This window comes from Oryx dammah, unplaced genomic scaffold (assembly GCF_014754425.2).
Source record: "Oryx dammah isolate SB20612 unplaced genomic scaffold, SCBI_Odam_1.1 HiC_scaffold_24, whole genome shotgun sequence".
NCBI lineage: Eukaryota > Metazoa > Chordata > Mammalia > Artiodactyla > Bovidae > Oryx > Oryx dammah.
Genome location: NW_024070208.1, coordinates 31,612,343 through 31,639,676, shown reverse-complemented (window position 1 = coordinate 31,639,676; position 27,334 = coordinate 31,612,343). Strand labels below are relative to the sequence as shown.

Sequence of the window (27,334 nt, the reverse complement as noted above, 5' to 3'; positions counted from 1 at the left end):
GCAGCGTGTGCACCTGTGCTTTCCCTAAGGTGCTGGCTTTGAACAGTCCTGATTGTCAGACTTTCTGCAGTCCTCCTGCCTTTCTTTCCCCTCCCCCACCCCCACCCCAAATACAGAGCTGGCTCTTTCTCTAAAGGATGGGCTGTTGCAGCTGGTGGAATCAGAGGGGAGAGATGAGCTTTAGCCCACTGAGGGTTAGTGTCTGTGTTTTCGACTCTGAAGAACCAGGTGAGGTGGTTCAGCCCTTCGTTCAGCCCTTTGAGAAACTGCTCGTTCCAGGGCCATTATGTGCCTGTAATTGTACCTAAGACTCCTATAGTTTCCTAACAGTCTCATTTTCTAAATGATTTCTAGCAAACTTAATCACCACCCCAATACTAGAAGGTCCACTCTACAGCCTGAATCTTTCTTAAGATAGTTGGTTTTCGTTGCTGTCTTTTGAGGATCCCCTCTCACCCTGTGATAAAAGACATTAAGCTGACCTTTCTTTCAAAACTCTCCGTTCTGCTAAGTCGGGCTCTTAACTGGGCTGAAGGGAACCAGTTTCTAGTGAGTTGCTGTTATTGTACCATGTCTGAGGCAGCCCTTGCACACATTCAAGCTGAACTAACTCTAGTGGTCACCAGTGAAGTGGGTGTTATGATCTCCACTTCATGATTCCCTTTACCAATAAATAAGACAACTGAGACTCAGGAAAACCCAGTATCTTCCTCAGATTCATAGAGAAAGTGGCAGACAAATCTGGAGTTAGAACCCAGATATTCCTAACTCTTTCCACCCCACCAGAACTCAGTCCATCCCAGGAGATGAATTCTGCTCCCAAGGGAACCCCCACCCCCCAAAACTTTACCACAATGCTTCAGAGTCATGTTAGGAAACTCTGGGGGTCCTCTGAGGCCAACTGGTACAAAGTCAGACACCCAGAGAAGCGAAATCTTAGCTTTCAGAAGGGCGATGTAGCCCCAAGTCCTTTGGTGAGGGGTGGGGAAGGAGCAGAGGAATAGTTTATAATTAGTTTTTAGTTGGTTAGTTTTCATCATTAAAATGCTAAAATTATAGGAAACCTTGGCCTTCTGCTGGCTGATGAAGTTCATCATTAGAAAAAATCTTGCAGCTAAAGAAAGACCCCACTTTCATGGCAATCTTTTCCCCTTGGTAACTTAAAACTGTTGTCTGCATGAGTCCTAAATACGTTCTGAGATGAAGCTAGTTTTTAATTAGGAATGCCAGTACACTTATGGCAGGCAACTGGTTTAGAAGGGACCTCTGGGGTGGGCTGGGGGATACACGGTGGTGAGCTGAGCACCCCAACATCCAGTGGCTGCCATATTTGAGCCTGAGCCATGCCTAGAAAGATGGTATATATTAATGTACAATGAAAGCGCCTTTAATTTGGGGGTGAAAAGGGCTCTAAAAGCTCTGCAGAGTCCCAAGATGCAGGTTAATCTCCCTCCCTTTTATTCTCTTCCAGATGATGGAAGCTGAAGGTTTCTTGTGCAAAGTCTGTGTCTTTGTTTGGGGTCTGACCGCCCGTGCTCACTGTGATTAGAATCTGTTTGTGAAGAACAGTAAACCATTTCAAGTGAGGAAACAAAGGAGGAGGGCAGTAGTAAAGAGCAAATCGAGGCTGTAAAATGTCTTTTTAAAAAGTGGGAAGGGGGTGGGGGGGAAGGACCACCTGGATCTCCGCCAAAGGACAGGACCAGGGGCGGCTCCCCATTGCTGCCCGCCCTCCTGCAGAAGGGCCTCGTGTAAACTTCCCTGCGCTGCTGCGGGTGTTGTGTCAAACAGTGGTGCGCGTGTGTCTGAGCCATCAGATTAACAGAATCTGCAAACACTATCTTTTCCCCTTCTCTCACATTCTCTTAAAACAAATAAAACAATACAGAGGGGAGGATGCCGGCAGAAGGCGGGTGGTGGAGCACAGGCAGGAGTGTTTAGACAGAACGGTTCCTGCTCCTTCTGCTCCAGGAAAAGGGCCTGGGCCTCCGTGCTGGTCACAGGGTCAGGCTGGGGGGATTCTGGGGCAGGGGCGGAGGCGGGCGTCGGGGGGCCTTTCTGACTCAGCCAGAGGACCTCGTGCCGCCCTGGAGCCCACAGTGAAAACTACTTCTTGTCTGAACGGCACAGGGAGGGGAGCGGAGAAGGCTTTTGGGGACTGGAGGCTGGGGTTGGTGTCCGGGATGATGGCGGGGGGTGTCCAGGGAGCTAGCCAGCTCTGCTGAGATAAGAGCTTTTCCATGAGCGTCTTGGCCCGCAGCACTTCCTGCTCTCGAGGCCCCACGGTCCATTCACACTCGGAGCAAGGCCTGTCCTCCCAGCCTCTGCCTTCCTTCCTCCTCTTGCCCCAGCTCGCCTCCACTGAGGGGCCCCCAGGACGACCCCCCCAGCTCCTGGCTCCCAACTCTGGCTCTGACTCTCTCTCTCTTTTAGGGAATAGAGGCCAGGGTATCCTGACTGACAGCCCTACACCGGGGTGACCATGAGCTTAGAGGGGGTCACCTCCTCAGCTATACCCTGATAGGAGCCTTAGAGAAGCCATCCATTTTCTTCATTCACTTTTCTTCCTAGTAAAAGGCTGGTCAGCGGAGGAAGGGTGATTGGAGAAATTTTATTTAAAAAATCTTTAGGGAAATGTTTGGGGTGGTAAAGAACTCACGTGCCAATGCAGAAGACCTAAGAGATGGAGGTTTGATCCCTGGGTTGGGAAGATCCCCTGGAGAAGGAAATGGCACCCCATTCCAGTATTCATGCCTGGAGAATCCCATGGACAGAGGAGCCTGGCGAGTTATAGTCCATGGGACTGCAAAGAGTCAGACACGACTGAAGCGACTTAGCAGCAGCAACAGCAGGAGTGACTACAAATAACCTCCTTTAATTCCAGAAGATTCAAGGAGTCTTAAGGTATTGACTCCAGTTGCTCAGGGAAGCATATGTCAAGCTATGGCTATGTATTGTTTGCATAAGGAGAGCAGATTACTATATCACAGTCAACAGAGAGATGTCCAGGTGGCCTTCAGGGCTGGATGGTGGGGAATCACATTAAGCAGAAATTCTAGACCAAGTCAGACCTAAGTCTGGATCATGGTTTTGCAACTTTCTGGTCATGGGAGGCAGGATGACAACATGGGGAGAATTATGTCATAGGAAATGGATCAGAGGCCTTGACTGGTCTTTCTAATTCCTCGAATACTTCTGAAATCACTGGGTCATGTCAGCCCAAGGAATTACTCTTAATAAATTCAGCCTTGGTGTTATGCCACCAGTCACCACAGAGGAGGTGGTAATGACCAACCCTGTGACACTCACTGTCTGGAGTGGAAATGTGGTTGAGGAATTCGTTGCCTACAGCCCACAGAGGAGGAGAGGAGAAATCACTTTTCTTGGATCTCAGTTCCCTGAAAAATTGTATTTCTCTTGTCTTGCCTTTATCTCATGGGCCCCTTCTTCTTGCAAATGTCTATTTTGTGTCTATCTTTGACAACTAGCAAGTAAAGCATGTGAGCCATATCTCTGTCTTATCCTATCTTCATCCAGATTTGCAAAATAATGAATTATACTTTTCACAAACCACCTCGAATTCTTTGGGCATGGGTGTGTTCTTAACTCAGTATCACCCTCATGTCTGCTGATGCAAAAGGACCTTCTCTGAATTATTTCCTTTCTGTTTTTTAATCCCTGAAAGAAAACTAGTAAGATGTGGTAACATAGGGCTGCTTCCTTTGTTGGCAATGTTAAGATGGGGTGGAAAATGGTAAAATCTTCAGATTATTCAGGAAGTTAGAGGAGTTGTCTAGCTTGGTCATAGCTTTTCTTCCAAGGAGCAAGTGTCTTGTGTCTTTTAATTTCATGGCTGCAGTCACCATCTGCAGTGATTTTGGATGCAGTGATTTTCACTTGTTCCTTGGAAGAAAAGCTATGACCAACCTAGACAGCATATTAAAAAGCAGAGACATTATTTTGCCGACAAAGGTCTGTCTAGTCAAAGCTATGGTTTTTCCAGTAGTCATGTATGGATGTGAGAGTTGGACTATAAAGAAAGCTGAGTGCTGAAGAATTGATGCTTTTGAACTGTGGTGTTGGAGAAGACTCTTGAGAGTCCTTTGGACTGCAAGGAGATCAACCCAGTACATCCTAAAGGAAGTTAGTCCAGAATATTCATTGGAAGGACTGATGGTGAAGCTGAAACTCCAATACTTTGGCCATCTGATGCAAAGAACTGACTCATTAGAAAAGACCCTGATGCTAGGAAAGATTGAAGTTAGGAAGAGAAGGGGGCAACAGAGAATGAGATGGTTGGATGGACATGGATTTGAGCAAGCTACAGGAGTTGGTGGTGGACAGGGAAGCTTGGACCATGCAGTCCATGGGGTTGCAAAGAGTCAGACATGACTGAGTGACTGAACTGACTAGAGGAGTTGTAATATCCTAGACCTGGCTGCACTGGTGATTCTGCCTCAGCTCTTCAAACCCTCACTGCCCCACATCCTGTCCAGCCTACCACAGCACGTGGGCTCTGGACATTTACTGGCTTGTGTTCATTTGTCTTCTGATACTTTTCCACGCATTTGACTTTTCAATAACCATATCCTTAATAACAGAAGGAACTAAATCTTGTACTTCTTTTGGAGGACATGATTCTACTTCTTAAATGGACTGCTGCTGCTGCTGCTAAGTCACTTCAGTCGTGTCCGACTCTGTGCGACCCCATAGATGGCAGCCCACCAGGCACCCCTGTGCAGGCAAGAACACTGGAGTGGGTTGCCATTTCCTTCTCCAATGTGTGAAAGTGAAAAGTGAAAGTGAAGCCGCTCAGTCGCGTCCAGATTCCTAGCGACCCCATGGACCACAGCCCACTAGGCTCTTCCGTCCATGGGACTTTCCAGGCAAGAGTACTGGAGTAGGGTGCCATTGCCTTAAATGGACTATGTGTGAACAAATTAATTTTTATTGAATCAAATGGTGCTAGTAGTTATTAGCTGCTGGTTAGTTATTTTCTATTAGCCTAGAAGGTGCTTCTGCACATGTCAGCATCATTGCGTAGAAACTCTCCAACACTATTTGCTTGTCAGATGTGGATCCCAATATGATGAGTCTATCCTGGGTCATTAATGCTCCTCCTTGGGAGTGGACAGCCCAACATGGCGCTAGGTTGAGGGGGATGTGTGAGGTCACTGGAGGGTCAGTAGTGCCCTTTCTCAGCATATCTGAGGTGAGTGATGGATGGCTGAGTTGATACCCATGTGAGGTTGAGTCTATGTCTAGTCTGCTCTTGCTAGGCCAAGAAGACTGGCTCTTCTTGTTGGGTCATCACTCAGTGAGAGACACTGTGCTCTTCTGCTGGTCCCCGGGTAGCTGGGCTAAGCCCTGAGGTTATGATGATGAGTAAGACCTAGACCCTGCTCTTAAGCAGCCCTCAGTCTGGTCAGATAATCACTGCTAACATGAACGACCTGTCTGCTGTGTACCTGTCTGCTGTAAGATGCACCGAGCATCTTACAAATTAATCTCTTTGGAGTAAATCACCATGGTTAGAAGACCTGTCCAAAGATGCAAGCATGTTTTGTGGGGGAACATGAACCCAACTTCAGGGACTGTTTTGTCAGATTGTCAGCGTTCGCTGGACACTTGTGTGTATCTGATGCTAGAGAGGGAAGTAGCTTTGCAGTGGGCGGCCCCAGAGCAACCAAAAACAACTATAAGCAAACAGATTTGAGCTAAGTATTTGGGCTAAGTACTATTGGACTGCGCATGCATGCTAAGTCGCTTCAGTTATGTCCAACTCTTTGCAACCCTATGGACCATAGCCCGCCTGGCTCCTCTGTCCATGGGATTCTCCAGGCAAGAATACTAGAGTGGGTTGTCCAGGGGATCTTCCCGACCCAGGGATCAAACCTGTATCTCTTATGTCTCCTTCATCGGCAGGCAGGTTCTTTACCACTAGCGCCACCTGGGAAGCCCCACTACTGGGCTAAGTACTTTTATGCATTTTATCTCATTTAATCCCCCTAAACAACCTTAGGATGTCAGGAAACTTGGACCCAGAGAGGTGGTTCACTTTGCCCAGAATCACACAGTCAGCAGGTGGTAGGAGCCAGGATGTAGACTCCAGAGCCCATGACCTTCAACTCTGGGCTACACTGCCTTTCTGCGTTCTCAAGCCTTTTAAAATTGTTCTTGATGTCATAACACAGGCTTTTCAAAACACACTTGCTTTCTGGGTCATGAGTTTTTGAGCAAAAATTATTCGTTTTAATGTCTACATGGTTGTGCATAATGACAGATGAAGTGCATGGATGGTGGGTGATGTGCTAGAAGGCCACTCGTCGGCAGTCTCTGGCATATCAGCCAGGACTGGCTTCCCAACGAGATCCTTGGAACTCTCTGGGCCTCATCTCTGAAATGGTAGTAACTACAGTCCTTGTCTCATAGAAGTTCTGTAAGAGTTAAATGAAAGCCAGTACATATAAAGCACTTACTCCTTGTTTTTCAGTTGCTAAGTCATGTCTGACTCTTTGCAACCCTATGGACTGCAGCATGCTAGGCCTCCCTGTCCTTCACTATCTCCTGGAGTTTGCTCAGATTCATGTCAGTTGACTTGGTGATGCCATCCAACCATCTCATCCTCTGCTGCCACCTTCTCCTCCTGTCCTCAATCTTTCCCAGCATCAGGGTCTTTTCCAATGAGTCAGCTCTTCGCATCAGGTGGCCAAAGTTAGGTGCTTAATAAGTTTCAATAATAAGGAAAAAAAAAAAAAACAACCCAGGCCATACAGTCTACTGGCCATAATCTTCCATTTGGCTGTAAGTAGATTCTAAATACCATTTCTCTTTTCCTCACCTCACTTATTCAAAGACTTTTTCACACTCACAAAAGAGGATTTCTCAATGAGGTAGCAATCTGTGAATAACTCACATGTTTTCAGGGATGAGGACAAGGCATGTGGACCATGAAAGGCCTAAGAAAAAGGGATACTAAGCAGCCACACAACTTTTTAAAAGGCCTGAGTGCAAACCTAAGACTTTGATCTTCAGACATGGAAGGTGAGCTTTGGAGCCATAATGTACACGACATGGGCTAAGGACGGGAGTACGACCCCACCACCCCGACACTGAGTCTGTACAAGCTCATAATTCTGTAAGTGCCATGGGGGTGGGAGGTAACCAAAGAGCAGGACACCTGGATGGCAGCCAGGGAAGGCGAGCTGCAGCAGAATGACTGGCTGGCAAAGCTTTTAGCCTCCATTCAAGAAGACCTAGTTGGGTCCAAACCTCCCTTTCCAGATGTTCATTTTGCCTCATCCTGGTGAGCCAGCCAGTGACTCTCTAAGCATTTCCTCTTCGACCCCTCCCCGTCATTCCCCTGCGTCCCTCTATCAGATCTGTCCTCTCCCTTCCCATCTGATCCCCCCAGGACTTCCCATCACCTTAGGACCCAGATCTCCTCCGCCTCACCATGGTGCTCCCCCTTAATTGCCGTCCATTGAAACCATGTGGGTTTGTTTAGTCAACCAGAGTATAAGCACCTCCCTGGAGGAGCAAATGGCACCCCACTCCAGGATTTTTGCCTGGGAAATCCTATGGACAGAGGAGCATGGCGGGCTATAGTCATGGGGTCACACAGAGTCAGACACGACTGAGCATGATAAACACCTTTCAGCAGGATGCAATACAATGTTGTGGTGAAAATAAGAATAACAGGAATTACAAATATTTTCTAATTTTCCTTGTTATGGCTTCTTAGATACACTCATCATTTAAAAGTGGACAGTTCATTTCCACATACATGGGGCTTTTGAAGTATCTTTGATATTTGGAGGGAAAGATGCTGAAGCTGAAACTCCAGGACTTTGGCCACCTCATGTGAAGAGTTGACTCACTGGAAAAGACTCTGATGCTGGGAGGGATTGGGGGCAGGAGGAGAAGGGGACGACAGATGATGAGATGGCTGGATGGCATCACTGACTTGGTGGACCCGAGTCTGACTGAACTCTGGGAGTTGGTGATGGACAGGGAGGCCTGGCGTGCTGTGATTCATGGGGTCGCAAAGAGCCGGACGCAACTGAGTGATTGAACTGAACTGAACTGATATTAATTTCTCATTTAAATACTTTTCTTTTCTGCAATCACCTGCAGTGTTTTTTTCAGTCTTTTAATTTTATCGAGGCTTTCAATGGCTAAGTCAAAGAATCTCTCTTGGTAAATGTCACATTGCGTTTGAAAATATGTGGGTTACTTTCAAACATCTTTTGATAGTGATTTCTAACAATTCCACAGTGATAAGAGAACAGACTTTGTATGATTTCAATACCTTTAGACCATGAAATTTTTGCACCTTGATTTATGTCCCTGAATATGTGCCAGTGTTTCCTGTTTTATACCTATGGGAACTTGAATAGAACTTGTATCCTGCTGTTGTGTTAAAATTGTATAAATCTTAATTATGTTGAATTGGTTCATAGTGCTTCTCAGGTCTACTGTATCCTTCTACTTTTCTGTCCATTCTATTAATTTGTGAGAGTCTGATATTGAAACTACAACTAAAAATCTTAATTTATCTACCTAAAAAATAACTGTAATGTATTTAACTTTGTTCTGTATTTTCCAAGTCTCCTGTAAATGTGCTACTATACTTTCATAATCTAAAAAAGAATAAACAGGAATAATAAGCAGACAGAAATTTGAGACTTGGGTCTAGTCCTGGGCTTGTCATCATCTAGCTATGAGGGGAAGAATAATTATCTTTGAGCTTCAGTTTCTCATCTATAAAACAAGCTCTCTTTAATCTCTAAAATATCTTCAGTTCTTAAAATTTTTTTAAAGTATAGTTGATTTACAGTGTGTTAGTTTCTGCCGTACAGCAAAGTGAATCAGCTATACATATCCACTTTTTTACATTCTTTTCCCATATAGTTCATTAGAGTATTGAGTAGAGTTCCCTGTGCTGTACAGTAGGTCCTTATTATCTATTTTATATACATTAATGTTTGTAAGTCTCAATCTCCCAATTTATCCCTCCTCTGTCCTTTCCCCACTGGTCACCATAAGTTTGTTTTCTACACCTGTGACTCTATTTCAGTTTTGTAAATAAGTTCACTTATACTATTTTTTAAGAGTCCACAATATCATATGATATTTAGAATGTCTTAAACTCTAAGTGAATGAATCCCTCAAAGTGACTAGATCCAGGCACGCTGAGGCTGAGGTCCTCACCTCCATGTCCCCTTTCATCAGCTGTAAACCCTTATGCGTTCTCATCCTTTTATCTCATCCTTTTACGCGTTCTCCTTCACCTCCTTTTATCACTCTTCCATGAGCTTCGTGAGGCCTGCTGAGGGTTGAGTGTTGGCTGAATCCTGACCCAGAAAATTAACCCTGAACCACGAATGGGAGGGAATGGGACTTCCCTGTAGGAGATGAAACACGCCTGCATGGTGGGAAAGCCACAGAGGCGGCAGCGCTATTCGCGGAGCATGCCAGTTCCCTGTTTGATTCACTGTCCTCCTGAGGTTGGTCCTATGTAGGCTCGCTTGTCCCCATGGGGTCTCTACCCCCTCAAAGAGTCTACTCCCTCTGCAGGGTTGGAGCCTGAACCAGCTTCATTCACAGCATCCCTGGTTCCCAAAGAGATTGTGAGATTGGAGTCAGATTCCCCCAATGGCTGCTAACTTCTTTCTTCTTTCCTCCCGCAACCCCAGTTCAACTTTAACCCAACCGGTGGACTCTGAGATCTCTGGTGACAAGAGTAAACCCAAAAAGTGAGGCCAATGCTCTCCCAAACCTGTCCCCTCGAGGACTTCTGTTCCTTCCTCTAGGAACCCACACCAATCCACCATGGCTCACCAACAAACAGTAACCTTCTGAAATGCCAACGTGCTTAGCCTCTTCTATCCCAGATCTGAAAACACCTGAGAGATAAAATTCTGAGCTTCAGTTTCCCTATGGGGAAATTGTGACCATCGTGCAGAATTGTTGCACAGGTTAGGGGTAATGTATGGAATGGAACGTGCACAACTTTGGCCCTAGAAAGGATCATTGGTTCAATCTCTTACAGCTATCATCATGAAGTAGTCAACTACATTCAAGCTGACAAAACATCCCATGAGGATTCTAGAGAAGGTATGAAGAAGTGAATATTGAAGCTCATTAGAAAGTACCACCTGGACCCCAGTCTAAATTGATCACACGCTTCCTTCTAGTCCAGTCCACCGGGTTCTGCTTTTTCACCTAAAAGGGCAGTGAAGTTTATTAGGTTGGCCAAAAGTTTCATTTGGCTTTTTCCATAATATCTTATGGAAAGATGTATTGGCCAACCCAATACATGAAAACCGCAGACCAAGATCCATGTTTCAAGAAAGTCTCTCCAGCCCATGGATACATAACTAAGATGTGCCTTTCCAAGGAAAGGTGCACGTTTTACAAGGGGTTTGTTTACATATTATCTCAGGATCTTGTGTCAGGATAGGAGTCTCTAGATTTGGTCATGAAAATGCCCATTCAATTAAAAAAAAAAACCTGTGAACATGGGCCAAAGACAATTAGGGTGGTTCTGCCAGTGTTCTGGAGGAATCTCCCCAAATTGTGGGTTGCTACCTTCTGGTCTTCCTACTCCAGGGAAGCTAACATTGAACTTTGCTACCTGTGGTGGATTCATGTCAATCTATGCCAAAACCAATACAGAATTGTAAAGTAAAAATTAAAAATAAATTAATTAAAAATAAAAAAAATAAAAAAAAAGATCCCTCTAAAAATCACCCAGCAAGACTTCCTATGACTCAGCCTTTTGGTTCAATTTAAACACACAATGGAACGTTTGATAGGAATTATAGGAGACAGTTAATTCATTAGCAACAATTATTCATCAGACTCCCTGTATTCCTAGGAAGAGTGGGGAATGAGGAAAATCTCACAAAGCGTAGGATAGTGGCAAAAAGGCATTGGCAAATGAGCTCGCTCTGTTTTGAGATCTCTGCATGAAATATTAATAAAGGCTGTTGTTGGAAGACTCACACGGGTGCAAGGACTTCCTTATCCCATCATTATATAACAAGGCAAGACGTTTCCCAAGTGACGTTTTGGCTTGTGATGAAAGCTTCTTGGGGGTGGCCAGATTTACCCTACTGTTGTTAAAGCTCAAAGTCCTATTCAAGTGGGCTTGGGTGAAGTGGTCATCTTTTAAGTCCTTGTTTTGATTTGAGGTTTTGCGTGTGCCAAGTTAAAATTCTCTGGAGCCTGTCTGATTTGAGTCTGCCTAGGTATACCCACATGAGATGTGGGTACAAATTGTATACTTAGAAGCAGTGTGATAAATATTAAAGCGTGAAGTATGTGATCAAATTTCCAAAAGACAAGGTCATCTTAAATTACAGCTTCTCTCTGACATTGACCTACATCTAGCCCCAGGAGAGGTTGGCTTTTCCAGTGCTGAAACCAGTAAAACTTGTATTTTGTAGCTAGAAAAATCAGATACGGGATGTAAAATTGTTTCAGCATAAAAAGAATAGACAGCCATGCTGGTAGTCAATTAAATTTGGGTCCTTGAATATATTTCTCATTAACTACCATTAATGATTGTTTTGTTTTTGCCCTGTTAATTTTACATACCCCACTGGTGCACAAAACTGCTTCTCCCAAATGATCTAGACCTAATACATCCTTAATGATTCAGGCCTTCTTTTCTCTGCCAATTTGGTGATGTAAACAATAGAGAAATGCAATTAGGCAACTTCTCAGAGTTCCTAGAGGCCTCTGCCTCCCTATTTTGTAGGCCAACCCCGTCTCCTCTCCCCCACAAAACAGTCCCCCTCACTGCCCCTGCAAGAGTGTTTCAGAAATGGAATGTCAAACCGTGTGGCAGGGAATATAATTCCCTTTCTTTTTTAAAAAATTGAAGTAGAGTTGATTTACAATGTGTTTGTCAGTCATTCAGTTGTGTCCAACACTTTGCAACCCCCATGGACTGTAGCCCACCAGGCTCCTCTGTCCATGGGATTTTCTAGGCAAGAATGCTGGAGTGGGTTGCCACGCCCTTCTTCAGGGGATCTTCCCAACCCAGGGAGCAAACCCGGGGCTCCTGCATTTCAGGCAGATTCTTAGCCGTCTGAACAATGTTGTGTTACAGGGACTATTTTTGGGCTGGGCAAAATGTTTGTTTGGACCTGGATGGGTAGGATGGGGAGGGAGGTGGGAGGGGGATTCAGGATGGTGGGGACACATGATTTATACTCATGTATGGTGGAAACTAGCACAATATTGTAAAGTAATAATCCTCCAATTTTAAAATAAATTTTTTAAAAGTTTGGATTTTTCCATAATATCTTATGGAAAACCCAAGCAAACTTTTTGGCCAACCCCATATTTTCTATCAAACACCTAAACACAGAATTATTTGAGACTCCAAATTTGATTTGCTTTAAACCTTTGGAAGTAGTTCCTTGAGATTCCATGGATGTCTATTAGGTTTTCTTAGCAAACCCACCATTCTAACTAAGAAAGCAATAAAGAATACTCTACCCATGGCACCTTCCACGAGATGAGAATCCCGTTACAAAGCATGTGTTCTGAAAGACTGCACTGGCAAAAGGCCAAATGGAACAAGCAAGGTTTTAGGGCTAACTGGGCAAAGAACGCCAATGCCTTGGTCTGTATGGGCTGGACAGGACTGACAGGAAAATAGCGGCAGTGGAGGAGAGGAGTTGCTACATTTTCCTTAATGAGTGATTATCAACGTTATAATTACTGAGTCAATTCTGCACCAGGGCATACACCATTACATGTAAGACTTTTCTTAACAACGGTTCTGCATTTGTAAGTTTTTGTTGTTGTTGTTGTTGCTGTGCATTTGGCCCTGACCTTCAGAGTTAATCCTGAGGTCCAATAGCTTTATAATTTGTAAGAAGTGGAAGGGAAATAGTGTGCAACCACTAGGAAATTATATCAAGCTCTTCAGAAAAAAGAAAACGTCATTTTAAGTGGTTGTCTCATTTCACTCGTTAACTCACTGGGTATTATAGGAAAGGGGAAGCAGGGCAGTTACCACTCACAGAAGGGGAAACTGGAACCCAGATTAAATAACTGGCCAAGGTCACACAGAAGTCAGGGACAGGGCCAAGAATAGAACCCACTTCCTTCATTCCCAGGTCTCCATGCCCAAGACTGTGGCAAAGAGATGCTGCAGGTACATATGCAGAGAGGATACATAATCACCCAGTGGGTTTGACTTTACATCATTAAATTCTAAACACAAAACGTATGTATCTTTGTTTTGCTCACTCGGTATCAGTAGATGTGGAAAGTCTATTTAGACTGAATACGAACCATGTGCACAATGCATTGTAAGATATAGGCAATGTCAACACAGTGTATCAGATTTCTCTCTACAGATTTTTATGAGTCACAGATAGCTGGTGAATGAAACGAGACTTTCACAAGAACCCAATATACCTAACATTTTCCATCAAAGCATGATGACACAGATGTGTTGCAACTCTATTGTAATCTATTAGTGTTGTTGATGACTTGGAAATGATAATTTGTGATGCTCAGAAGGGGAGAATTACAGTAGCCTCTGGTCTAAAGAATGTCTGTTCTAAAACCCAAACTGCCATCCTTAAAGGCTGCTGGCCTTGAACCTCCTTACATTAAAGAACCAGATTCAGTTCAGTTCAGTTGCTCAGTCGTGTCCGACTCTTTGAGACCCCATGAATCGCAGCACGCCAGGCCTCCCTGTCCATCACCAACTCCCGGAGTTCACTCAGACTCACGTCCATCAAGTCAGTGATGCCATCCAGCCATCTCATCCTCTATTGTCCCCTTCTCCTCCTGCCCCCAATCCCTCCCAGCATCAGAGTCTTTTCCAATGAGTCAACTCTTTGCATGAGGTGGTCAAAGTACTGGAGTTTCAGCTTCAGCATCAGTCCTTCCAAAGAACACCCAGGACTGAAAAGAACCAGATTGCTCTTCCCCAATTTCTCCTGGCTTCCTCAAATTCATCCTCCCCGTTCCCCACAGAGAGGCCCCTTCCAAACAGCCCCATATTGTTCCTTTACAGAGCATCCTCCATGGAGGAGGCGGCCTTATCTGAGCAATTTTTCTATGAGACTGGACCAGCACTGTGACAGAGCTCACCAAGGACCATGAGATTGCAACCAGCTCACCTCGTGAGTGGTTAATAGTTCTACTTAGTTCTTTACAACCCGGGTTGGAGGGTGTGTGTCGGGGGGTGAAGTTCTAAAAATCTGGCAGGAGTCAGCTCTCTTACATCCCAGTGTACCCCACCCCAGCTTTAGCCAACCCGCAAGTCAGAACCACTTCCTCCCATGACGGGAAACAATGAATGCGGCTGGCCCCAACTCCCCCGTTATACACTTGTGTTCATTCTTACTTTTGCCTAGCTCATCTATCTTGCTTTCTTCTTCTTCTCTGCTTCTGAAAAATCATAAATTCTGTTTTCCTCGATTCTGCAACCCAGACCTACTAGATCTCTATTTCTAAAGCACAGCAAAATCACATTTTACTTTCCACAGTCTTAGTGCTCATTTCTCTGAAACATTAGGTAAAACTTCTCACAGTTGTGAAATTAGCTTTCCAGTAGGGAGAAAAATGTTTTCCAAGTTCCTTGAAAGTTTTGGAGCCTTACTTGGAGACATTTACCCTAATGCAAGCAATAATTACAATCTTGCAAGATTCCCATGGCACTCTATACCTTTCTCAAACACACTGCCTTATTTGAGCCTTATATACTCCCTATGAAGTGTATGTAATCACCTCTATTTCATATGAACAGAAGCTGTAAACTACACATGTGAAAAGTACTATAAGCTCACCATCCTTCTGTGTGCTCCCTGGTTTATGCTTAGGCTGACATGGGGCAAGTTAGGACAATCTATTTAGAAGTCTCGCCAGTTGCTAGAAGTGAGAGAAATCCCACATTCTACCTCATTTGGTATTACAGTAGAAAAATCTGCCTGCAATGAAGGAGATGTGGCCCGAGCCATGGGTTCAATCCCTGGGTTGGGAAGATCCCTTGGAAAAGGAAATGGCTAACCACTCCAGTATTCTTGCCTGGAAAATTCCATGGACCAGGGAGCCTGGGGGCTGCAAACAGTCCATGGGGTCCATGGCGTTGCAAACAGTCAGACACAACTTAGCGACTAAACACACACAATAATAACAATGTTTTTAAAAATTCAAAACAGTCTGCTGCTTCTACTACTTTACTATCCAGATATGCAGAGAATTAAAAGGCGGGAAGATTCTACTGTATTTTCCCGCAGCTCATTATGTATGTGAGTTTAAAAGTAACTACCTTTCCCCTATCCTTAACATCTTAGGACAAATTCTAGGTCAATCAACAACCACAATGTCATTCAGTTTGAGCATAGCTTAGCAGTTTACCACATTGTTTTTAAAGAAGGCAATTTTTGTTAAATTTATTTAAGGCTTGAACAGTTCCAATCATTTTAAAAAATATATTTATTGGACTCCAGGAAACTATACAGTAAGTCTGAATCTCTTTACTTTAGACTCATTAACCAGTTGGCCACTTTAAACCAATGAATAGTTTTGAGGTACTTAAACACATTCTAACCTCAAAACTAATGCTTTGGTGTGGTCCATAGATAGATATATCTCTTAACTAGAACCTAAAAATTAAATACCAAGAATTATTCTACATATTCAAGAGTAATATGTATATATTAATCATGTAATCTCTTTTGACAAAGATGCACAGATAACATTCTGCAAATATGTACTGTGTAATCCAGAATAAGTAAGATTTTTACAATCCGTGCACTAGAACATCCATTATTTGAATGTCATTATCTAAAATTCCTGCCGGCAAGTGAATCTAAGTATATAAAAATGGTTCATATAAAGACATACTTGAAAAATTTTAGTAGCAAAAGAGGGCTTGTCTGTCAGTGTGAGCTCTGATCTCTCTGCAGGGTGAAATCAAGTTTTTCTATTTGCTCTCTAGTGTACAAAGGTCCCATGTATCTTTCTGAAGTATCTCTACAGTAAATGCATTGATTCAACCATCAAGCATCCAAGCTGGACCTGACACAGGTAAGCTACTCAGTCTACTGACTTAAAAAATGAGAAGCTCTTAAGGATATGCACATTTCCTGCATTTCAAGCACCAATTTATTTGTAAGTGAATCATCACTGAAAGAGTGAAAACTTGCATTTGTGATCTGTCTTCTGATAGGAAGAAAGAAAGAAAAGAAAACCTTTAGCATTAAGAGAATATGTCAGATGGCCATCAAACATTTACAGAAGATTTAAGGTACTGCTCTCAATCTTTGAGAGAGTTCCAAGAGGAATAAGATATCTTTCTAGGCCTTGGCAAGCATACTTCATAAAATGGGAGAAGGATCCTCCTTACTACAGAGGAACTGGAAAAAAAGGTAATGTTTATAAAGTTTCACTTCAGCTGACCTAATTCCCAAAACCATATTTTATTAGCATTATTCAAACTTAATTTTATAATATTATATTCTGTCACTCATAATTCTTATTTTCTAACATAGTCATTAGCTCTAATCCTGAATAGAAATGAAATGTTAGATTTGCTGTTGTCAAATCACAATAAGAATATTCTTAAAGGCTATGTTATTCTATAACAATTCAACTCTATACATTTATCCAAACCTAAAAGCTTAAGTTAGTTATTCTAAATGCATTTGCAAGTAGTTATTGTTTAGTTGCTAAGTTGTGTCCAACTCTTTGCAACTCTATGGACTGTAGCCCACCAGGCTCCTCTGTCCATGGAATTTCCCAGGTAAAAATACCTGAGTGGGTTGCTATTTCCTTCTCCAGGGGGTCTTCCCAACCCAGGGATCAAACCTGAGATGCCTGCATGGGCAGGCGGATTTTTTAGCACTAAGCTACCTGGGAAGCCCCAGTTGCAAGTTAGGTTAGCACAAACATCAAGGCCTTAAAGAGTCCATAAATATGGATGTCTATTTCCAAATCAGCAAAATAATAAAATCTCAGTATATTTTACTTTCTTTGGGGTTGAATAATCACAGTGGTAGAGAAGGTATTCCAGATCTGTGAGTTCTCATATTTCTATTCTTAGCAAAGGATTCACCCATATAAGAAATCAGATGTGTGAAAACAGCCACTTCTCAGGAATTACACACTCACCCAGGAACTTTCACAATCAGGATAATATGCCTTAAAAGATTGAAACACGAGATGAAGACAGGCTGAAATTGCAGCAAGTATCCAGAAAACCAAATAGCCTCTTCTGTTCATGCTAGAATTATATTGTGTTTATTTATCAAGCTAATTAAAAAAAATAATAGCAACTCTCCCAATCACTCTACAAGTAGGACGAAAAGCAATAAAGAAAACATTTTGGCCTAATGCTAATTGTTGAGCAGTCTCACTACTATCTGACTACTGCACCCATCGATTCTATTTGTGTTCCTTCAAATTCGCTCCCATGAACTATCAGGTATCAATCCTCTAGGCTAAACAGTAATGGAAAACAGCAAACAGGGTTCGGTCATCAACAGGAAGCAAGGAAACACTGCAAATACACCCCGAGCATCTGTGTATTCAGACAGGATGCTGAATCAGCTCATAGCTCAGAGAAGACAAGTGCACCCACACGTTGTGATGTGACAGTGGTGTCAGCAAAGGGCTGTTCGTGCTGAGGAGGGAGAAAGGAGTCGAGAAAGTCAGGAAGGTTTGTGGAGAAGGTGACCCCACTGATGAGCCTGGGAAGATAAAGATGGACCTCTCAGGGGGCAGAAAGCATGTGGAAGGTCATTCCAACAAGTGTGAGAGCACACACAGAGCCTAGGCAAGGCAATGATCACCAGGGGTGGGAAGATCTGATGTCATGCTCAATGTTTTTGGAGTGCTAAATGGGGGACCAGTAACTGAGGCAGTGATGGAGCCGAAGTCTGGGGGTGCCCGGTTGGAAAACAAGAGACGGGAGTTCCAACCCGGGTTCCAAAGAGTGGCTCAGAGGGGGACCCTCATTCTGTCCCTGTGCTCCTAGTCTAGAACTATTAGAATTATGACATGGTTAGCCATGGTAAGGAAGAAGCGTAGGTAGACTGCCTACCTTTTCCCAGGGCAGGGGAAGCCTTGCCTGCTGTGGACCGCACATCCCAAGTGCCAACTCCCATCTGTGGCCGTGAAAGACCCTGGAGTCCAGATGTTGAAGAGCATTCGAAAGTTATTTGAGAAACAAACTGTGCCTACCTTGCATTGGAGTGATTATGGTTACAGGGGTGCCAGAACCACGTGATGGCAGGCGTGGGGACTCCGTAAATGGTGCAGGTCAGGATCTGTCTGCTGCCCAGTGGGTACAAGATTGGATCCGGGAATGATGATACAGCCTTTTCGTAAATCTGGGGTTTCACTGAAAGGAGAGAACAGGACAGAGGTTGAGAACTGGTCTAATGACTGGACCACAACACCAAGGACCACGTTCTCGCTGGCTTTGATGTCAAGGAGACAAACGTGGATGAAAACCAAACCTGTGTAACCGTCATCTTAATGTCAATTGAAAAGCAATAGATGTGTTTTGATTCCATGGTACGTACATTCTGATCACAATGATTAAAAAAAAAATCACATTGTTATGTGAGATAAGAAGCAACCATGAAATAGTTGGGATGGGGGCATAGTGGTTTTTAAAACAATTGAAAAAAATTTTAATTTTCTTTGTTATACTGACTTTAAAACTCAGTTATTAGAGTACAGTTGCTTTATAATGTTGTGTTAGTTTCTACTGTACAGCAAAGTGAATCAGCTATATGTATATATATATATATCCCCTTTTCTGGATTTCCTTCCCATTTAGGTCAGCACAGAGCACCAAATAGGGTTCCCTATTATAGACAGTAGGTTCTTATTCATTATCTATTTTATTTACTGGCTTTTGACACAAATTGTCACTAATTTCACCTCCACCAGAACCAAAAGAAAGTTTGAAAAGTTTGAACGGTGAACTTACCATTGACAATCAGAGTGACAGTGAAGTTTTTGAACACATTTGCCTGCTTTATGCCCAGCAAGATTGTGTAGTCCCCTGCATCTTCGGGAGTCACATCTTTGATAATCAATGAATAGCCACAAACCAGATAGCGGGCAGACTTCTCAGTGGCCAGTGACCCATCTTTTAACCTGTGGTTAAGCACAGGATCAGTAAGTTATTTCATACCACCTCTTAGATAACACGTTAACATTGCCATGTAAGGATGTGAGCTCCAGTTTAGACATCTAGAGCCCTGGATTCCTTAACAGCCACTAAAACATTTAGACACTGACTTAGTAAAGCCCAGTGGGGGAATTTTAGATTGGGAAGCACTGCTTTGTTGATTGGCAAAGAGGAAGAAGAAGCTAAGGGAAGAAAGACAAGTGATGATTTAATGTACCCACATGGATGCTGCTTGCTACTGTGACTTAAGTATTAACCCAGAAGCACAGGCTGATTCCATCTGAGATGTTTTTTCAGAGTTCTCCATGAGGCTCCATCGCAATACAAGGGTCATTGTAAGTCAGATCAACTAGATCACTTCTCCAGATAAAAACAAAAATAGACTTTCCCATTGTGGCCTCATGTGGAGTTCTTATTAGTTATATAAATGGTCACACCAGTTGTCCCTTTCATAAACTATAGTGAAATCAAGATTATCAAGGTTCTTTCCTCTGGGAAAGATTAAGGCACAAAACTCACAAACAAAAGGTATAAACTTAAAAATAATTTTTTTAAACTTTAAAGACATACTCAATGCCTAGATATCACTCAATTACATACAGAAACAAGAGTCAGGCTAGAAGGCTCACCCCGGCTCTGCCACTGTATGCTGTGAACTTGACTAAGTCATTGATTCTCAGTTTCTCCAAGTTTCTCAAAGATCTCTTAACTGTAAAACTCTGTGATTTCATTAAGTGGCACAGTTCTTTCAACGGGCATTTTTCATAGGCTTCCCTGGTGGCTCAGTGGTAAAGAATCTGCCTGTCAGTGCAGGAGATGCAGGTTTGATCGCTGGGTCGGGAAGATCCCCTGGAGAAGGAAATAGCAACCCACTCCAGTATTCTTGCCTGGGGAATCCCATGGACAGAGGAAGCTGGTGGGCTACAGTCCATGGGGTCACGGAGTCAGATATGACTGAGCGACTAAACAGCAAGTAGGAATTTATTGTGTTCTGCATAAAGCTGTAATGTTAGCAATGGCATTGGTTCATAGGCATGCAAACAAATTCTAATTCCCAGTGGGTCTCATTTCCAAAGCAGCAAAATGCGTGATTTTAAACCACGCATTTTGCTGTGATTATAAATCCCATTTTAGTATTACTTTAAATTATTTCTTATGAACAAGTCATTACTTTCAAAATTGGGTTTTTTTGTTTGTTTGTTTTCGGTCTTTGCTACTTAGCTACTGGAGAAATTAGCAGTGTTGAACAGAGAGAGGACTATGTACTTCCTAGAGTAGAGTGTATATTTCTATTGGAATAACATACATTCATAGGAAATTTACTATTCAACTTTTTAGATATTATGAAACAAAACCTCTTTTCTACTGCAATGACAAGAAGGGACATAGCACAAAGTCTCATTTTCTCTTTAATGCCCTATTAATGATGTAGAGGAAAACGAAAATGCTACACCCATTTGATATTGAAAGCAAAACAAGCTCTGGTTGAGATTCTATATTGTGTGGGTTGTTTTCCTAATCAGTTGTGTACTATACTCTTTGGAATGCAATGGCTTGGGCCAAAGATCCTAGCATTTAGAAATGATTTCACAAAATGACTGCAGATTATCAACAGATTACATTGTTTTACATCAGGTGTTGGGCTCGCATTAAAAAAAAAAAAGTTGCTTAAATCGTTTCTGAATATGCAAACTTCCAGCCAGAAAACCTTTTAATTAGTTCAAGTAGGGTCATGGGTGCACCCCTGCCACCAAATCAGTCTTGTCTCTATTAATGTTTAATTTTAAAACAAGACTAGAACTTTCAGCCCAGCTGTAACTAAAAGAATTATTTTCCGATTATATGAGATTTATTATCCTCATCACAAGGGTGCACTTATTCAGGGTTAATAGAGCATGTTACATCCTCAAGATGCTTCCTAATCGTTACTCAACATACTCCATTCAGAGGAGGTTGACATCATAGGAAGGTTTAGAGAGGCAGAAATTTAGTCGCTGGGAGTGAATGACTAAACCGCCATGAGCACTCAAAACACCCTAACCCTTGCTCCGTCCTGTTACATTATTTGTCCTCCCCATCAGCCCTTCCGACTCACTCCTCTCCGAGCCTAGAAATCAGCCCAGACCCTAGTCTTCCACTGTTGTCTGGGAAATGTATATTGTTTCTTTTCAGGAATTCAAGTCTCTCAAGGCTCCTGCATCTTCCAACTGACAAAGCATGTCTTAAGCTGCGAGGAACATGACTGTGATCCTACCAGGCAACTTCTGGAGCGGGGAACGCCTTCACTCTCATGGAGAGCCGGTAAGACCGCTTGCCAGCTACAACCTCAAACACCCGCTGCTGTTGAGGCCTCATAGTGATGAATGCCTTGTCTTCGAGAGAAGAGAGAAATCCATTAGAAAAGATTATATGTAAACAAAACCGAACCAAAACCCCATTCAAGGAGGGTGAAGCCACGGAGTAAATGGAACTGAATTACTGGTGGCTCAATGGTAAAGAATCTGCCTACTATGTGGGAGACCTGGGTTTGATCCCTGAGTTGGGAAGATCCTCTGGAGAAAGAAATGGCAACCCACTCCAGTATTCTTGCCTGGGAAATCCCATGGACAGAGGAGCCTGGTGGGCTACAGTCTATGGGGTTGCAAAGAGTCAGACACAACTGAGTGACTAACACACATGCTCAAGTACTGATCAGTGAATAAAACTATTTAGAAGTACCCAAACAAGTGAAATATTTGCAAAATCAAATGGTCCCTGGGACATAAAAGCCCAGTGGCAGGGCAACAGAAACACCTTAAACATCTATATTATAACAAAAACACATAAAGTTACTTCTAAAAAAAAAAAATCAACCTGGCCAATATGAGTGCCGTGGGAGAAAGTTGTTCCATATGCTCTAGAACAACTAATTTGATATAAAACATCAACTGGAGCAAGTCAAAAGAATATCAAAGGCATTGGTAGAACTATCCTCCAGCTTCTGCTCCTTACAAGGTTATCTTTTCAATGGCAGAAATAAAATTAGGTTTTTAAGACTTCTGAAGAGGTTAAAGTATTTTCTTGACAGAATTTGCCTATTGGAATTAAACAATAATATCAGGATTTCATGGGAATAAAATCAGGGATAAAAGAACATCAATTCTAAGTAATTCATCACAGCATATTTTTCTCTAAATCAGTATGATCTCAGAAATTTCTTCCAGAAGTTAAAGGTAAAACTGATTGTATTTTTCTGTTTTGTTCATGTAAAGTGAAGTGAAAGTCGCTCAGTTGTGTCTAGCTCTTTGCAACCCCATGGACTGCAATACATGGACTGCAATACATGGACTGCAGCCCGCCAGGCTCCTCTGTCCAAGGGATTCTCCAGGCAGGAATACTAGAAAGGGTTGCTATTCCCTTCTCCAGGTGATCTTCCTGACCCAGGGATTGAACTTGGGTCTCCTGAATTGCAGGCAGATTCTTTACTGCCTGAGCCACCAGGGAAGCCCAATGCAACACTGAACAAATAACTTTGTATAGATTTCAATATCTAACTGACTTATTATCCACAATAAATTTGTAAGGGAAAGATACTTGACTCAAAAGTATTACAGTTGAAGAACACTTAATGTGATTTGCACTTGGGCAGGGGGTGAAGGGAGACAAAGTTGTATTTTTTCATGACAGGCTACCTCCTTTCCAAAAGAAAATTTACATGATTTATAGAACTGTACCTCCCCCCCGCCCCCGCCAAATCTGCAGTGACTAGAAAGCAGGGAAGGGGTGCTTACCATATATATGCACCGAGGCGTTAACAGACTTGAGTGACGGCCCGCTTCTCACACGACAAGTGTAAAGCCCTTGGTCTCCCTTCTGCACTTTGTCAATAACAAGGATGCTGTAGAATACATTATTGTGGGGACTGCGTTGGTCAATGCGTTGCCTTATACTGGCTCTCTTATTTACCTAGAAAGAAAATGTATAACAGATGTAGAAGTAGTCATGGTTTGCACGTAGAGTTATAGCATTTCTAAAATGATTCCTACAATCTGTAATTTTCTGCTAAGAGGCAAACCCACTCAGAGCAAGCTGCTCAGAACCACAGCTCTGTCTAGACATGTTTCCAACACATGCCATAGCGCCCTGATTCAGCACTTCAGGTTCTTCAAATGGACTTTCACATGTACACTATCTTAATAGTTCCTCGCAACAAGCCAGTGAGATTGGTGGGGTTATTGCCTTTTTGCAGATAAAGAAATCAAAGCATCAAAACACTGACCAGAGTAGCCTGGGAACTCGGGTATTCCGAGTACAAATCTGATTCTTCCCTCTAGCACCTCTCTAAGCAGTAACCTGTTCTATAGGCAGCGACATCAGACACAAACTCAAGCAATGACTGTCTTTAGTATGCGGATTCATGGCAGGCTTTCTCCTAACAAATCACCATGTGAGTTTTTTTTGTTTGTTTGTTTTTCCTTCCTTCTAGAAATGAAAGATGATGAATCCTGGCCACACCTTATTAGGATTTAATGATCCATGTTTCATTATTTCACTATTTGAGCAAGGCTTGACAATTTCTGCTAAACCTCACGAAATGGGTCTGGGGACCTGCAAAGCCCTTGGCAAGTTTCAGCCAACAATCTAGAGGGGAGGTCGGTCCCAAGTTTGCAGGCCTCGGGCTCAGCACTGTACCCTGGCCACAGTGATCCACTCCTGGTTTTGCGAAGATGAGGTCACAGTGTCTTTTCCTTTCATTGTTCGCTCCTTTCTTTTTCTTACTTTTTTTTTCAAGCATTACATTTTATAACACATAATATGTTATTTCCTCCTCTCAGTTTGTCCCCGTGAGGAGGCATGGAAAAAGACTCTGGAAGTTGGCCAGACTAGTCTCTGGGTCTTGACCTTAGCTCTCCCTCTGTGCCATGTCGGATAAATTCTACCTACCTGTTGGCACAGATGCGTTAAACAATTTTCTTCCTTTTTGGCAGCAACCACAGAGAAGATGTCAGTCATTGCCATCAAAAATAAGAGAATTGGTCCCTACGTGCCAGACTGAGGGACCTTCAGCAATTCTATTTGTGTTGATATTACTTTTCCGTTCTCCCTTTAGCATCAATGGGTGGTAAAAATATGATTAAAAAATGGGATGTTTTTATAGTCTCAAAGTTTTCCTACTTTACCATGAAGAAATATGGCAAATACCACCTTAACCATGGGACCAAGATGGCATCATGTACTGCCAGATATGACACTGAGAAGGACACAACATCACTTCTATTGCGTACCTGCCCAAAGTACATGGCCTGAGTCTAATAACTAGAAAACAGACCAGAAACCCCCCCAAATAATGGGTATTCTACAAAATAACTGCTGTATTTCAAGGAAGGGAGGGCTTTCCTGGTGGCTCGATGGTAAAGAGTCTGCCTGCAGTGCAAGAAACTCGGGTTTGATCCCTGAGTCGGGAAGATCGCCTGGAGAAGGAAATGGCAACCCACTCCAGTATTCTTGCCTGGAAAATCCCAAGGACAGAGGAGCCTGGTGGACTACAGTCCATGGGGTCACAAAGAGTCAGATACAATTGAGCAACTTCACTTCAAGGAAGAGAGGAAGAGAGGGAAGGGGTCTGTTAAAAATCAACACAACAAAAGAGATAAAAATACTGAGGGACTAGTCCAGATTAAAAGAAGACTAAGGAGAGACATTACTTTGTCAACAAAGGTCTGTCTAGTCAGGACTATGGTTTTTCCAGTGGTCATGTATGGATGTGAGAGTTGGACTGTGAAGAAAGCTGAGAGCCAAAGAATTGATGCTTTTGAACTGTGGTGTTGGAGAAGACTCTTGAGAGTCCCTTGGACTGCAAGGAGATCCAACCAGTCCATTCTAAAGGAGATCAGTCCTGGGCGTTCTTTGGAAGGAATGATGCTAAAGCTGAAGCTCCAGTACTTTGGCCACCTCATGTGAAGAGTTGACTCATTGGAAAAGACCCTGATGCTGGGAGGGATTGGAGGCAGGAGGAGAAGGAGACAACAGAGGATGAGGTGGCTGGATGGCATCACCGAATCGATGGACGTGAGTTTGAGTGAACTCCGGGAATTGGTGATAGACAGGGAGGCCTGGCATGCTGCGATTCATGGGGTCACAAAGAGTTGGACACGACTGAGCGACTGAACTGAACTGAAAGAGATAGGCCATCCAAATGGCAAGATATGATTCTAGATCAGAAATTTTGTGCTTGTTGCTGCTCTTCTTCCCACATTTGGTAACATCTTCATTGTTTTTGCCTTGGTATCCTAAAACTGCCTCTGGGTTTTACAACAGTCTTGTCAGCAGCCACAGGCTATTTAAGTCAAAATGAAACAGAGTTAATAACTTAGATCTTTAGTCCCACAAACCACATTCCCCAGGCTATTAGGCATATGTCTTGACATGGAATGTACTAGACCACTTCCATCACAGAAAGGTCTATTGAACAGGGCCACTTTCAAAGTTATGGACATTCAACAGATGTATCACCATAGTCTTACAGCAGCAACACTAAAAGGATAAAAAATTCCTTCCCTCCTTTCATGTATTAAGAATATATGGCTTCTAGCAAAACCCAGAACATATTGTCACAAGTTGTAGCAATCTTATTTCAACCATTTCCTAGAAAATACCTTATGACTGATAAGTCTTTAATATGTCCCTATGGGGTCTTTGTGGTACCTTTTGTTGCCAGTTTATTCTGTTTTCCTAGTAAGAAGTATGTATATTGTACAGCACAGGGAATATAGCCCAGTATTTTGTAATAACTGTAAAGAGAGCATAATCTATAAGAATTCTGTATCACTACGTTGCATAACTGAAGCTAAACTAACACTGTAACTCAGTTGTACCTCAATTAAATATAACAGTGGCTGGGGACTGCCGCACTCATCTTAATTCTACATACGCCATCTAATACATGCTATGTAATGTATACATAATTTAATCATAAGCTAACTTTGTGACTGGGCCACCTGAATGATGTAACCAACGGTTTACCTGGGATCTGAACCATAAATCATACAGACACATAAAAAATGGTGCTGGACTCACTGTCGGACGATTCTCAACAGTTTATCTGAGATTCCCCCTGTATACATATTTAAAACAAAGATTGTTTGCAAGGATGTTTAATTTGAACAAGGGAACCCAACTCAGGCTTCATTCTTTTCATTTTTCTGACAGAATCACTCCTTTGTCCCTTAACAAACGGAATATTCGGTGGCTGGGTTGCATTATCTTTCCCAAACATGCTCCAATCAGGTGCCTGCCTGTCTGCCGGTCTCCTCAATTAATGCGCCGACAAAAAACTTTTTGCTGTTGTTGTTACAAAAGATAGCCCCTGCCTGGCACGTTGTGATAAATTTCTTTCTCATCTCTAAATCCTAGAGACTCGTTTCCAAGGATGAAACAATTCCCTTTTCCACCCAGAATCGTGCAATAGAAATACCAGCCTATACACTTCCAAACAAAACCTCCAGACATCAAAAGACGGTATCTCTGCAGATCATACTCACAACACGTCAGGGAAGAGAAGCACCCGAACCAAACCCAAAGCTCCTTTATTGACTCTGCCAGAGGCATCAGAATATTCTGCTTTTTCTCCCTCACTTCAAAAACTCAGTTTAGCATCTCACTTGCAAAAACTAAATACTGTCCTATAGAAGAAATAAAAAAGGAGGTCACTCACTTCTCCAGGGTATCTCCAGGTCATCGCAACTCTTGTGTTCAACGGGGTGGTAGCCGTGCAGTTGAGGGTGAGCCTATGGCCTCTCAGTAGTTTGACTGGGCTTGGTGTGCTTATCCAGACGTCTGTGATTGTGTTGGCTGCAAGCATAAGAAGTCACGTTAAAAAAAAAAAATCAATGTTTCATTAAGCAGATAAACCCTTGAGCATCCCAGCGTATGTTTATGCTTCCGGAACATCACTTACTTTGCCGAATTATGAGATAGTTTAACTTGTACAAATATCCATTCACTGTCGTCTCACAGGTCAAAAGCCCCACTTCTCTGTAGGATGCTTTATGTATTATAAAACCCCTCCTACTGTCCCAGATTATTCTTTTTCCATCGGAGATCAGAGTTTCAGATGGAAACTGGAAAAGGAAGAAATGTGCATTCACAAAATCGTATTAGTGCTATGGTGAG

The 27,334-nt window shown here is 42.9% G+C and overlaps 1 protein-coding gene across 2 annotated transcripts in view; it reads right to left on the bottom strand.

Annotated features, from left to right (window-relative positions):
- Nucleotides 1-27,334, bottom strand: part of FLT1 (fms related receptor tyrosine kinase 1) — a 205,945-nt gene that overhangs the window by 110,888 nt on the left and 67,723 nt on the right. For both annotated transcript variants that reach the window (XM_040266732.1, XM_040266731.1), the window contains exons 5-10: nt 27,120-27,282; nt 26,877-27,013; nt 22,954-23,128; nt 21,438-21,555; nt 18,980-19,149; nt 18,223-18,382 (exon numbers count right to left, since the gene is read on the bottom strand). In XM_040266732.1, the coding sequence (XP_040122666.1) occupies nt 18,223-18,382; nt 18,980-19,149; nt 21,438-21,555; nt 22,954-23,128; nt 26,877-27,013; nt 27,120-27,282 (923 nt within the window). The remainder of the gene's footprint in view (nt 1-18,222; nt 18,383-18,979; nt 19,150-21,437; nt 21,556-22,953; nt 23,129-26,876; nt 27,014-27,119; nt 27,283-27,334) is intronic.